At 42.3% G+C, this 14156-nt stretch overlaps 1 protein-coding gene across 5 annotated transcripts in view; it reads right to left on the bottom strand.

The window, feature by feature from the left end:
* Positions 1-14156, bottom strand: part of LOC125771234 (DNA-binding protein D-ETS-3) — a 34326-nt gene that overhangs the window by 4075 nt on the left and 16095 nt on the right. For all 5 annotated transcript variants that reach the window (XM_049441633.1, XM_049441630.1, XM_049441634.1 and 2 more), the window contains 2 exons: positions 7181-7370; positions 1285-1490 (listed from right to left, as the gene is read on the bottom strand). In XM_049441633.1, coding sequence (XP_049297590.1) covers positions 1285-1490; positions 7181-7370 — 396 coding nt within the window. The remainder of the gene's footprint in view (positions 1-1284; positions 1491-7180; positions 7371-14156) is intronic.

Here is a 14156-nt window from a genome sequence, read left to right as displayed (position 1 = left end):
CCGTACCGAGCGAGATAGCAGATAGAGAGGGAAACATTCCTCGTTCCGGTAAAAGCCAGCCGGACGGGATAGAGTGAGTGCGATAGACAGGCAACGCAAGTACACGATGGAGACGCATGGTGGCCCGTTACTGCAACATGCGCATGAGCCTGTGTGCATACACACGCATACGGATGATAAACGTTTTCAACAGGAGATGGGGTACGGAGAGGGGGGAACTGTTTGCAAACTGGATTTCGAGAAATGCTACCACCGACGATAGGATCCTTAGACTTTGTTTGCCACACTGCTCCTACGTACAAGATGGTGCCGATAATGGTAACCCTCGGTTCCGCTCACTACCACAGCAATAGTGCCAACGGAACGGTTACGCACATCGGTGTGGGTGCCTAGGTAGGGCATCTAAAACGCAAGCGTGTTGTAAAATCGATGGAAAATAGAACATTGATTTATCGCTTCGGGTTTTCGGTTTCAGGCGGCGAAAAAAATAAAGAAACCGAAAGCTTATCAGAAACTTTTGAACACTAGAGAGCGTACTTGAGAAAATGGTTTTTGGTCATTTTTTGGCTCTATTGTAGATGGAAAACTGTCTTTATGTGGCGTTTTCTTACAATTTTAAAGAATGTTTGGAAAATTTCAAATCCTTTGTTAAAGGTTTTGATTTTGAGGATTTTTTGTCCAAGGAACACTTGCTGAAAGGTTGAAGGGATATAATACTTGAATAATATTTTAACTTTACAAGAAGAATCAACTAATGTCTCTATTTAATGGAAAATGCGACGATTTTACCGCGAATATCCTTTTTAGTACATTCTTACTCTATTGTACTAAAAACGAATTCTTTTCCACTCAAACCTAGCGGCCATGTCTATCGACCGTAAATTTTGATATAGACAACCGATATTTCGATACTTTTGGGCAGCCAAAAACAGTCGTTACGCTATTTTTACACAACCGCCGAAACGTTTCACGGGCGATAAGCCAAATTGGGAAAGGAAATATCTTTAAACGGTTGAGTGCGAAATGGCGATTAGATTTCGTACGGAGGCGTATGAAAAGGAGAGTTCTTAAAAAAATCCCCCCCCACACACACATATACATACTGTAACACAGACAGTAAAGCTACTGCCACCCACTAGGGCCATAAACTTGGAGTGTCCTGAGAGCCCGATTTCCTTTTTCGATAATCTACCCAACAACAAAAAAAAACCTAAACCTTCACCCGCTTTATATCCTATCGTTCCAGGGCGCTTATTTCTGGTTTGTGCCATTTGTTTAACTTACCGGAAGATGACGTCATGCTGTGATGGGGACTCATGAACGAGCTCAGCTTGGCCCCGTGATGGTACGGCGACATGAACAGGTCGCTCTGGTACTTGTAGGTCGGATCCGTCTGGGGTTGGGTTGCGGCCGCCAGACCCTGGAAGTCGAACTTGTAGGCGTAACGCTTGCCGTGCACCTTCGTCATAATGTTCTTATCGTAGTAATATCTGTGGACGTTGCGTTGGGTTATTTTATTTCAGTGCCGCGTTGTCAGGGGGGCCATGCGGAAGAGAAGTGAAAGAAACGGTGGATTAGAAAATTGGTAAAAACCCTGATCCGACGTCCGTATAAGGTACGGTAGCAATAATATAGCTGAAAAGCAAGGAAAAAAAAAGAATCGTCGAAAGTGTCTCAATCAAGTTGAAGAAAATTCACCCTAGGTACGGGAAAGTATGTGCCCTATCGTAAAAAAAGGTAGCGACGGCTTTTCCCTTCATTGTACGAACCGAAACCGGTGCGACGGTTTATGTTAGTGTGTTGATTTCTTCAGTAGAAAGTGTGAGGGGCAGCGTGCGTAACGCTTGGAGTGAAGTTGTATGTTCCGATTTGTCGGTTTCGATAAGAGTGTGCGATAGCAGGGCAAGCTAATTCCTTACGATTTGCCATTGGAATACACAAATCGTAACGTAACCACTGTTGGGCACGCTCCTCTAGAACCAAAACACAAAACAGCCTGTGAAAACAGTGTATGTACGCCGTCTGGTACAGTGTTGTTCCCGTCCGTTGAGATGCGAGATGGACAAAAGGCACATTTTAGTATCTTCGAAATGACAGCGGCAATCGAACACACAAAAAAAGCAACTATAACTCCTATTCGGCCACGTTTTCTCGACCGACATACAGCACGATGTGTTTATCGACGTTAACGGTTGCGTATTGTCAAACCGTAGATGACAGCTGGGTCGTAGAACAATGTGTCTACTAGATCGGAAAGTGTTGCTCCGTGTTGCGGTAATGGCGCTACATACGGAACGGACACGTGGATGATGAGGTTATTCATACAAACGTTCACGATTGTTTCGCCCCTCAAAAAAAAAGCGAACTACAACTTGCATCGATTGAGAACGCGTTCGTTGTGAAGAATAATGTGGCGTCGTTCGCATTGTTAAAACCCAATCCTCATACGCTAATGTACATTTGTGCTCTTTCTGTTGACGGTTGGGACAACTACAAGCCGATTGGAATGTGATTTTCGTACATTCGGAACGGGCACAACAATTGATTGGCATGTGGAACAAAAGGGAATGGTAAAAGAAAAAAAACTCAACAAAACAGTGACCGAAATGTTTCTTCATATGGTTGAAGATGTCCTTTAAAGTCATATCAAACAAACGTGTTTTAAGAACACCCAGAAATATCGACAAACAAACTAAAACTGGTGAACTGGGGAAATCAAATGTATCCATAACTAACCGAAAAAGGACAGGGAGCTAAAAAATAGAAACAGCTTTTTAACTGTCAATAAAGAATTCGTCTACGTGGCTTATTTGGTAGCCTTTCTAAACAGCTTCAAGTGGCGAAAATAGTATGCTTTTGGCCCAATATGGCCCCGAACTGAGCACGAACAAAGATGTCCCGTCCTCGATAGCACTCTGTTTGGGAAATATTCAAAATTACATCCATTAAAATCATACGCGCCAGACACTCGTGACAGTTATGCTCAACTGCATGAGAAGGATTATACTCCACACGGCCTACCTTCTCATCATCATCGTTCCATATCCCAACCAGCATCATTATCGGGACCATCGACAGTGGCATGATAATGGAAATACGGTTGAATTTTGTCCCATTCCTGAAGGGAGTTTCTTGATTTTTTTTTTAGGTTGGGTCCATTGACTTTTATCCTCTTCTTGCCATACCGATGGTAACAACTGGGTAGGTGGCTTACCACTGGTGCTGTTCGGCATAAAATGAGCCGGGCGTGTTGCTGTCACTCATCCGTGCAATGCAAATGTGTGAAGAAGCTATCTTTTACCAGCACCACCACCAACCAGTACCACTCGAGCTGGGTACCACTTCACCGAACACTCGACACTCGACGGGTGGAAAACGCATCGACCATTTTCCGACCGAGCATTTTCGAGTGGTTTAATGTGTGTACATACATATTCAAGTGAGGCATCATTTTCCACCCACTGCCACAAATTGCCTTCCCTTCGGCTGCTAGTGTATTGCCACTTGTGGAGATCTGCTGCTGTCATGATTGTTCCCTGATTGTCATCACCCACCGTTACGCACTTGCACCGAAAAGCGCTGTTGTTCTTTCGTACTCCCTCGTGGGAGGGGCAAAGCTACTAGAAGAACATTACGACGATTACCTAAATGTGACGAAATGTGTGTACACACCATTGACAGACGGAGCGACCAAGGGATCCCTGTCGGGATGTGAGAATGTTTCAGTGCCGCTTCCCATCAGTGAGCGCTAAACAGGGCGTTGTAAACATCATCCCATTGCTGGCTCAGTTGGATGAGCTGGTCGGCAATATGGGCAAGGTTCGGTGATAAGTGAAACCAGCGGGAATTTGTATTTTAATTTCTCTGCTGTGATTTAATGAAGTGATGAAACGTACATAAGCTTAGAACAGTTGGGTTTGCCGTTGCATGGCAACGGTGGAATGAATAATTTGACATTTTCAAATTCAATTTGTGAAACGTCAATAGTGTGGCGGGAAAGTGGATGTGAGTGTTCTTATTTAATTTTTAATTAAAGTTAGTAAACGATTCTTTACAGACGTGTGCTGAAGTTCCAATTTGGTGATAAAAAATGGTATATTCTATTTATTTCGTTGTTGTAAGATTCACTTTGAAGTTAAGCAATTTAGTACACTAAAATCATATTAAATAATCGTTGCTTTCAAAGGAGAGAACTATGAAAAAAAGACATTTATTTTAATCTCGATTTTTTGCAGTATACTGCTAGAAACTATTACCTTGAAGATTGTGATGAAACGATACGCAAACCAAACGTTAGCCAATCCCAAGCGAACACAACCGCTACCGGTCCCGGTCCCAGGACAAACCAAAGTTGTCTTTCGGGTTTTCTAACCATGGCCATCTTGCTGGTGGTACGATCGTGCCATACGCTTTTATATACGCCCGCCAGGCACACAAGCTGTGCGCACAGAAGTCTATTAGATTTTGGCTAAATCAAAATGTTGTTATTTTTCAATTTACAAATTTGATTGCATGAAACCTCCGCCACCGTCTATAGCACCACTTGGGAGCATATTTTGCACGTTTTGCCACCGGTCTGTTGCGTTTTTATTGCGAATATGGTACGGAAGGGAGAATATCGCTGTGCCCCTGGTACCACGGTACGTTACTGTCTCATGCTGCGTCACCATGTTGATGTAGTAAAATTCCCATGTTGTAGCGATTGCTAGCGCGATTCGACAAACGGTTGAAACAGTTGCCATCGGAAGAATCGGAGCGAGCTGACAGTACACACGGACAACCGCCCGGATTGTGGACCATCGTTGATAAGGTGGTTGGAGTAGCCAACGCCTAGAACCAGGGCTATTTCGGGTGCACGTTCTTTTCAAACTCAAACAGCAAACGATGCTTCGGTTCGGGAATAAGTGCTGGGCTTACGGATAGAACCGAGTGTGGGCGGAGAAGTTGTTGCAAAAAAAAGAAAGCTCCGATGCTGCTCAGACGATGGTGGATTAATGGAATGTAAGAACGGTATCAGATCTGGCATTATGGCACATTCGATTCAAAGTTGTACGATTTTTCCGAATCGAGAAACGGAACGACCGAACTAAAATCTAAGAGGGTGTCTCAGTGGGTGTTGGCTTGTGGTAACCGGAAACAGCACCGACTACGCCACCGTAACGGGGAGGGTGCCAGCCTGCTTTCAATCATTCGTACGAATGAATACGAAACGTTGAAAATTGAAATTATTAGATAAATCGTGATAAAATATGCTTCGAAAAAGCGGGTACAACCGGAGGTATACACGCCAGGAGCTACGGGATGTCGTCAGGATCTTTCAATTGAAAGCAAATGGAAAGAAACCATGGCATCATACTATTATTCGATGTCGAGCAGTGTTGGTATTGTGTTGTAATGGGATGGGTTGATTAAATTGGCAAAGAATGTCTAAGAGCTTATCACCATTTTCACTCTGCTTGTAAGGTGTAACTTTATCCTGGGCAAAGTTTGACTACTAACATCGAAGGTTCATGGTAGAGGAATCATTGCAAAACATGCTGAAAAATATGGTGAATTATCGATGGACGTGTGGACGTGTGTAGTGGAAGAAACTTTACAGAACTACGAAGTATGCTTCTTATTTTAAGGAGGATAATTTCAACTTGTATCAAAACTTTATACCGATCTTTAAATTTAGAAATAATATGCTGAAGGCACTTGTATAGTCAAGTAACATAAAGTAGATGTTTTTTCTTTATCTTTAATCTCGTTTAAGAAGCGAAAGATATTTGGACCTTTTTTACAAGTCGATACAATTCTTTCTGTTAGTTTTCTATATCAAAATGGCATTTAAAATGAGCATTCAATTTGTCTTAAATGTAGTTAACATGTATTGTTGACCTCTGAAAATAAATTACTCTAAATTTGAATGAAAGTATATTTTAGTATTTATCAGTCCTCATATCAGACCTCATAGTTATCAAATTGATTTGAAATGGAATGCAGTTGTCCAATTAAAGTTAAGATTTAATTTAACGTCATTAGTTTTGGTTATCAACTCAATAAGTAATATTCAAGCACTCTATTATGAATAAGGGGTTATTTCAAAGAAATTCTATAGGCTGCAGTTAACAAAACCCTGATGATCAAGCAGTTAAGAACGTGAAGAAGTTGTTTAGTGTTTTGGGCTGTTTTGCAATGCATACCTTTAGGCGCATTCATTCATGAATCAAAACGTTTGCCAAAAAAAGACAATGTTTGTTTTAACATGAAGATGAAGCCAATCAAGTTCATAAAACCAATAGCAAGCCTATTCCCAAACGGGGGATAAAAATCTGTGCAAAAACGATCCAAAATAAATAGCCCAAAAATAGTGAAGAAAAGGCAAACTCGGCTAATTGTTGTGCTGAGTAACGAGAAAAACACATCTCCACAAACGTCCAGCAAGTGATCCAATTTGCCATTCAATCAACCGTTGGATGATAGGAAAAAAAATCAGTTCACCAGTTCACCATTCTCCGTACGAATTGCCGTTTCGGGTCGGATTTGTTCTTCGTTATCCCGTGCAAAGGCTAATCCCATTACGGGTCAAATGTTACGCTCACATACGGCCATTATCGGATGTACAAAAAAATAAAACGGACGAAAAACATCGACATCTCCATGTCGAATGTGAACAGACTGACAAAGGTTCGTTGCTGCAGCGATTCGCAGCAGGGCAGCCAAACACTATCGTGTGTCTGCCAATGGTCCGTTACGAGGGGACACAGGGATTCAAATCGAACCCGGGCAACCGCTCGATAGATGACGAGGGCGGTGATCGTTAAAGACAATTTGATTTACTGTGATGATTTCTTTTGTTGCCAGCCGGCCAGCCCTCCGAACGCGCCCCGATAGTTTTTATCCGAATTCACATCGGCCGTGAAGCGAAGGACGATGATCCTAATTCTATGCTGTCCCAAATCTCGTCCACGTCTTTGATTTCAAGAATGATTGGAGAAAGAATAACGCGCGCGACCAGTAGAAGCCGAAACGATTTGTGTACGGTTTTGTGGCTAATTTTCGACGACAGAAGTAAATTGAGTGAAAATTGCAATAAAAGTGACATCAAAAGAACATTAAGCATAAATTATGCTTTTTTTCGGTGCGTTCGGCAATGTTTGGCACCGTCCCGCTCCCAGTTCTCACCCATGTTACGTACCTTAACGCTCGGCTGAGTTTGTCGTAGTTCATGTTGGGTTTTGACTTTCGTTCACCCCAGCGTCTGGCCACCTCGTCCGGATCGGTCAGCTTAAACTCACCGTTCGTACCTTCCCACGTGATGCAGGTGGCGTTCGTAGAATCGCTGAGCAGCTCGAGCAGGAACTGCCATAGCTGAATCTGTCCGGAACCTGTAAAAAACAGATGAAAGTCCGATTGAAGCGAAAGTATATTAGTATGGCTGTGTGACGATTCTAATAACGATAGTGAAATCGGACGTGCGAAAGGGACGATTTTGTTCGTTTCCAAAGCACATTAATCATGCTCCTTCCTGGTGCGCACGCCAGGTGAAGAAAACGAGTAAAAAATTGCCAGAAAATTAGAACCACTATGTTCACTAAGTGGTTACACTTTGTACTAAAAAAAACACGCAGTTAGTGCATATTGAAACACGCGGAACCCGCTCGACAAGTGGTTGATGATTCAACAAGCAGTTTTGGGCAATCGGTTCAACATAATACAACCGTGAATTACCACCAACGATGTTTTTGCGCAAAAAAGAGAAAAGAAATTCTACCTCCCAAAAAGTGATCAAGCATCGAGAAGTTACAGCCGCATTGTGCGCTCTACAGTCATGAGTCGGGGAGCAAAAAAATTAATGGCGACAGTAATAGTCCCTCGGTGCGTACAGCACAAACATACGCCAGCACTACACCAACCATCACCGAAAGGTTCGCCAACACAACAAAGGGCTAATTATCATAACATCATCAATAATAACACCCACCCAAGACCACACCACCGCTACCGGGTGGAACCCTCGATCCGTTTCGGTGCAATTTAGGCAACGCTCCAGGGGTGTGTAAAAGGGATTGTACGGTGGTCAGGGGGCTGTTTTGTTCCCGTCTCGATACTCCCTTGCGCTATGAGGGAAGAATTTAGGCTACATGCTTTTTTTTGGCCAATGTCGATTCGGTCGATTCAATCTGTGCGGATTATGTGATTCATCATTAGTAAATCGGTGTTTCTGTGTTTGAGCGCTATGAAAGGGAGTTTTTGTGTTTGTGGAAAATCGGAGACAAAATAGGATAGCGTTTTGTGAACAACATCATCCAAAAAATATATGCTGCAATTATTGATACAATGTCCTGCTGAGTAGTGAATTGCAAGATTTATTTTTGATTCATTTTTGAGGGTTCATTAATAGAGGGTGTTTTATGATTTTTATGAGCGAATTTGTTTTATTGATATTCATCGAATGTTACATCAAAAGTTGATCGTTTGGATTTTGGGAATAATTCCTTTATTTTGAAATTAATTTAAATCGAAAAATTGAAGTATAAAGTGTTTTATACATTAAGAGTTTGCTAGAATATATTGGTTAGATTATCAATTTGTCGTGTAAGAGCTTTTGACTAATTCAGACTACTTAACATGACCTTTAAAAATCTATCAATAGACCAGACTACACAAAATAAAGAAACAACCTCTTTCAAAACATTTTGTCTACTAAGAATGTTTTAGTACAGAATACTACAACTTGTTTTATTTCTACCTGTGATAATAATAAAGATTAAAAGGCCTCCAAAATAAATCACTCATGCTTATAAAAACTTATTTTAACATTGAATGTTGACGAATATTATGTTAAAATTAAAAAAAAGATCATCTTTTATGTCTAGAAGTTACTTAATTTAGCGCCATCTGTTTGTACTAAAAGAACTACATCGATCGCTGCTGTTCAATACAATACACAGTGTTAAAAAGCTAGTAATAAAAAGAAGGATTGAATCGTAATAAATTATACACTCACAAACCTTCTGCAAACTTTTCTTAGTGTTTTATCAATTGTTCCTACAGTTGGCTCCCATAATTAACACCTTCCATTCGTAGCATTACTCTAAAAAAAAAATAATCCCAAACCAAAACAACAGCAAAACGCCACCAATGGAACGGATCGGTGGTGTTTCCGTTGGTTCCGTTGGGAACGCCGCGGCCCGTGGCGGAGACGTGGTGGCTCCCTTTGATTAAATTTGTTGCCGGTTTCCGATCATTTCACACCTTTTTCCGTATTTTCCTGTTCTTCCTGTTTCCTGACGCCCATTTCCTCCTACTTGTTGTACGGCGGTGGTTTATTTAGTGCCTAAACCGGACCAGCTGGCCAACAGCGTGTTCGTGTCCTCGTTCGTGGTTCACTTGTGTGTGTGTGTTTGTGCGAGCGATAAGGGCTTTCGGAAGACGGAAAACTAACGACCGCCGGTGATGGTGGTCCTTTTTTTTCTCACCCGTTGTTGTGGTGCTGTATACGTCCCGGAACTGGTCTTTGTTGGAATGGATCTTTGGAGCGAATCGATTTGACTACCCCCTCTAAGTCCTGTTTTCCCGTTGCCGCCAAAGTTTTGTATGGGGTTCGGGTCAAGTGTTACTGGGTCATCTGTCTTGTTGGTCGGTACATGGTTGGCCGTAAATGTGTTCTGACCACCTTGTTGTTTTTTTGTTTTGTTGAGGTCCGTCCCAGAGGCGGGCGTTATACTCTTTTATTCGCTCGGCTTCGTTATGTTTGCTTCCTGTTGCCTATCGTGCTGTTTATCCTTTCAACCACCAACTGTAGCGGCCTCAGTACATCTACGTATCTTTTTTTTCTATTTGCTTCCTTGTTCCAACAGCAAACCATACCGTCAGACGTCCATGTCGAGCTTGTCGGTGTTGTACTATTTTTATTTCTTTATTATCGACTCACCCGGGGGTCAGGTAACAGCAAGGTACAGGTTCGTAAAGGTACCGTACGCGCGGTGACACGCAATCGAGACCTCCTACGCGATGGACCCATAAACATAGGAACTCTTCAGAAATATAACGACTTTGGGGAAAAAACCACCGAAGAACGAATGAATGGGAAGCAGAAGCAATGGGCCACCGTGATGATAAGATCTAGTGAACACGATTCACTTTCAACCGGCCACGGGTTCCGAAATGAAAACCTGTAAGACCCTGTAAGAAGAAAGGGAGGTTCCGGCCTACCGTACCACAGCGGTGGTGTAACCAGTGATAAAGAAGGCAAGGCGATCCTTCTTACATCGGATCAGACATCGAGTTCGTGACGGTTTTTGGGGCCGTTTGTTGGACATTGTTGGACCGAGGGGTGAACCGATTTCCGAGAATTATTGTCCAAAGACATGCGAAGGCAAAATTTTACCATCCAGCCCGACCATGTGCCCGAGAACGCCTGCCGAGTGGGCTTTCCAAACGATGAGGGGTGGCAATACGATCGTCTTGAATCGAGGACTGATTTAAGACTTCCTTCGAGTGGGGTTTTGCTTTGGTAGAGCATACCTTAAAAGGATTGCATGAACGTGGAGTGCGTTTTTGGTACGGACAGGCTTGACCATGAGCGGTCTTTCTCGTCGGGAAGCAATTGTGCACGGTGCACCGTTTCTGGTGGAAGGAGATTTTGAGTGTTGAATATATTTCTCTGAATGGTAATATATTTCTCTACATAATAATAGTCAAACAAAATTGTTTTGGAACTAGAGGGTGTACTATGCTTTGAATTTGGTAAGTTTATCTCATTGTAGGCGTCTAAAGTTCTTCTGGACTGAGTACGAGACAAAAAGACGTTAGTGATACACTCAACCGCTGGAAGTTAGGGATGCTTCACTCAGAAGTTCTCAACTTTTTAGTACATTTTTATAGCATCCATTACATCTGGATCATAGAGCTATAAACATAGTAATGTACTAAATTCAAATACTAAGTTTTTTCATTTGAGTTATATTACACTTTCTTGTTATCAGTTGTTATCAGATCAGAAGAACAGTTGTTATCAGATAATGTTTAAATTAAAATTCTATAAAACACATTCATGAATCGGAAAAAAATCATCAATTAAGTGGAGAAAATTAAATAAAACCAACACTACTGTTGCCTCAACATGGCATACGATTTGCGCAGGCCACAGTTGTATTTTCCCAAAACCCATCCCACGGCATTACCCTCTGGCATTAGCCCATTCATCGCATTTGCCATGGTAATGCTTATGTTTTTATACGCCATTTTGTACGCGTATCCTTACCGTCATCGCTTCATGCCCCATTCCCTAATCCGCTCCAAAGCCAGGGACAGCTAATTACGGTAACGGTTTCGTGCTGAATGTTGTTTTTTCTTTCCTTTCCTCCCAAATGCCGAGACGCTCAACTCATTTCACAGAACGTGCGGAAAACACTTGGCAAAACGGTTACGTTGGTAGGTTTTTGCAAAATTTTTACACCAACCATCGTGTCGAAAAATGGTCGAAAATGGATTACCCTGGCCCGGACGGGTACCATATGGAAATCGTCCATTCACTTCACCGTGTGCCATGAAAAATGCTCGCGCACTCGCACCGGAAATTTAATTAAACGCTTTATATTTCTTACATTTACGTTTTTGTTTTAGCTGCTGTGGGTGTTTTGTTTTTTTCATTTGCATTTTCTGTCATATTTTGCCACCTTTCTTTTACCACCATACTGTCCCATCCTTTTTGGTCGTTCTGGTAACGACGCTATACATATATATTAATAAACATAACGAAAATATTCAAAAGACACAAAACAGTGTTCTATTGCAAACGAGAGTATGTTTGTGAGATCTCACAAAGTACACGGACACAGGACGGTGGAGATTTGCCACCATTTTCTCCACCTTTGTACCGATCCGTTCGACACGTGACGATCATTTTCCTTTCATTCTCAAATACCGGAACATCGGAAGGATGCGGCATTCAGCAGTGGCAACCAGGACCCGATAGCTTATTATTCATGGTTTCACCATCGCTTTCCTTCTCTGTTGATGAATTCAAAATTTAAAAGAAAAAACACATACAAATTCTCCCACCGGTTTTCGTGTGTATGTGCAATGGTACTCAACATTGTCAACTTTGCCTTTTTTGCTGTCTTATGCTAATATTATCTTTCCACTCACTGTTGTTGTTGTGTGGGTGTGTGTGCGTTTTTTCTCTTCTCTATTTTCCATTTCACTCTCATCTTTTCATTACAAATTTTCGAAATGCATTTCCAACGCCTAGCAGGCATCCGCGACGGGCGAATGGCTTCCGGTTTCCTTCGGTTAACATCCGGCAGACCAGGCGATCCAGGGTTCTGTATGACTTTGCCGGCTAATTAGTTTCCTTGAGCGTTTGCCGCACGAAAAGTGCTAATTAGTGTCGACGGGGCCACAATGGGGAGAAGGAAAAATGGAAAATTGTAGTGAAATTTCTTGCCAGGGACCGTCTTTTTCACACTTGGCACATTTCATGCGTCTTTATAGTTTTGCTGATGTTGGTTACGTTCGAGGGAAATGCCATTTGTTTTGATGAGATAACATGAGAAATCTTTACTGTGCAGAGTTTCTTGTCTGTGGTATTTAAAAATTTCTAAAATGTTGTAAAAATTCTGCTAAGAAAATCAAGTTTTTGAAAAAATGTTTCAAAATAATAAACAAAGAACTTCAACTCCTTCAATGGCATATTTGAATCCCTAACACTTGATCATTAATCCTTCTTCTGTCTATAATATCACACCAATTCCCTCCTCTCGTTGCCTGTAATTGCCGTTAAAGTCTGAAAGTCAAGTTTAAAAGACCAAGAACAACGCATGCAACCCTCACTATCTACTGCACCCTGTGACACGAGTTTAACCTTAAAATCGATGAATATTTCATGAGTAAAAACGAAAATTGCTAACCCCCCAATATGTTTCGGTGGCCATTCGTTCCGGGTGGGTAGTGTTTGATGAAAATCTCACTATTTCCTACCGGTCAGGTATAAGGCTTGCAAAAGGTCACCATGGACTCATGGTGTTGCTCCCGTTGGAAGCGTTTTTTTGTATGATTGGCCAGTGTAGATACCCGAACTACGTACTACAACTCGGTTCCGGTTCAATTCGCTTCAGTGTCCAACTTTAAGGATGTGAGGTCTTGAAGCAGAACGGCGTCAGAATAGCTTGGCGGGAGTAGTTGTAATGGGACAGCGCATGTAAGGACACACCGCACATCGAATAGAGGGTGAATAGAGAAACTGAAGAAAGCAACCAACGAAACGCATGTCCAAATAACCCCTGGTTGAATGTTTACCGTTCCATTTGCAGTGCAAATAGTGGAGCTAAATTGGTGTCCTGGGATTTTTATTTCGACAGCGAACACCAACACCATTCCGAGGTTCTGAGTTCACCTTGCCGGACACTAGCAGACATACACGGTATCCCTGGTACCCTCCATGGCACGTAAATGAGACGAGCCAGGTTTAGCGTTCTACCCTCACGGGAAGATATTTTCCACAAAACCAGAGCGTAGGGTTCGTCAAGGTCTCTTGCGATCGACCGGTGTTGGGTCGCCAATAGAGGGTGAACCCTCGGAAAAGGTGAAACTAGAGCTTGTTTTTTTGAGTTTTAACCCTGCATTGAATCAAAAGCAACCAGATAGGGTGTTAAAAAATCTCAATCAAACCATTTACCAAAAGGCATTCGAAGGTGAGGCGAGAACAACACCCTGTTCCATGACTTTGGTGGAACGTGCCCGAGGGAGTTTTTTTTTTGTTGATTCTTAGGGCTACAACCATTCACTGTTTTGCATGATTCATTGTGGGTCGATTGTTTTTAAGAGAAACAAATTAATAAGCCGTCCTACCCGTGGATCGTATATGCGTGGCCCAAACTCGTATGTTGGGGGGAAAAACAATCGACCGAAGGGACGGAGGTTTTTGGGTGGAAAAGTCGAACGCACCAACCCGTGACGACGTTTTGACACGTGTTGGTTACAATATAGCTTTGATTGCATCCAAGACGTGGCAGGGTAAGGCGAGTTCCTCACGTGCAACTTTTCGTGTGACGTTCGATCGGTCTTCGATAAATAAATAATGGCCGTAGTGTTGGGTGTGGAAGCATAATTTGCTTACCAAAAGGCTAAACGCTTAACTACCAGTAAAGAAGTGTTAGTTACAACGA

This window comes from Anopheles funestus, chromosome 3RL (genome assembly GCF_943734845.2).
Source record: "Anopheles funestus chromosome 3RL, idAnoFuneDA-416_04, whole genome shotgun sequence".
Classification (NCBI taxonomy): Eukaryota; Metazoa; Arthropoda; class Insecta; order Diptera; family Culicidae; genus Anopheles; species Anopheles funestus.
The sequence above is the reverse complement of the archived record's forward strand: the minus strand, read 5'-3'. Positions and strand labels throughout refer to the sequence as shown.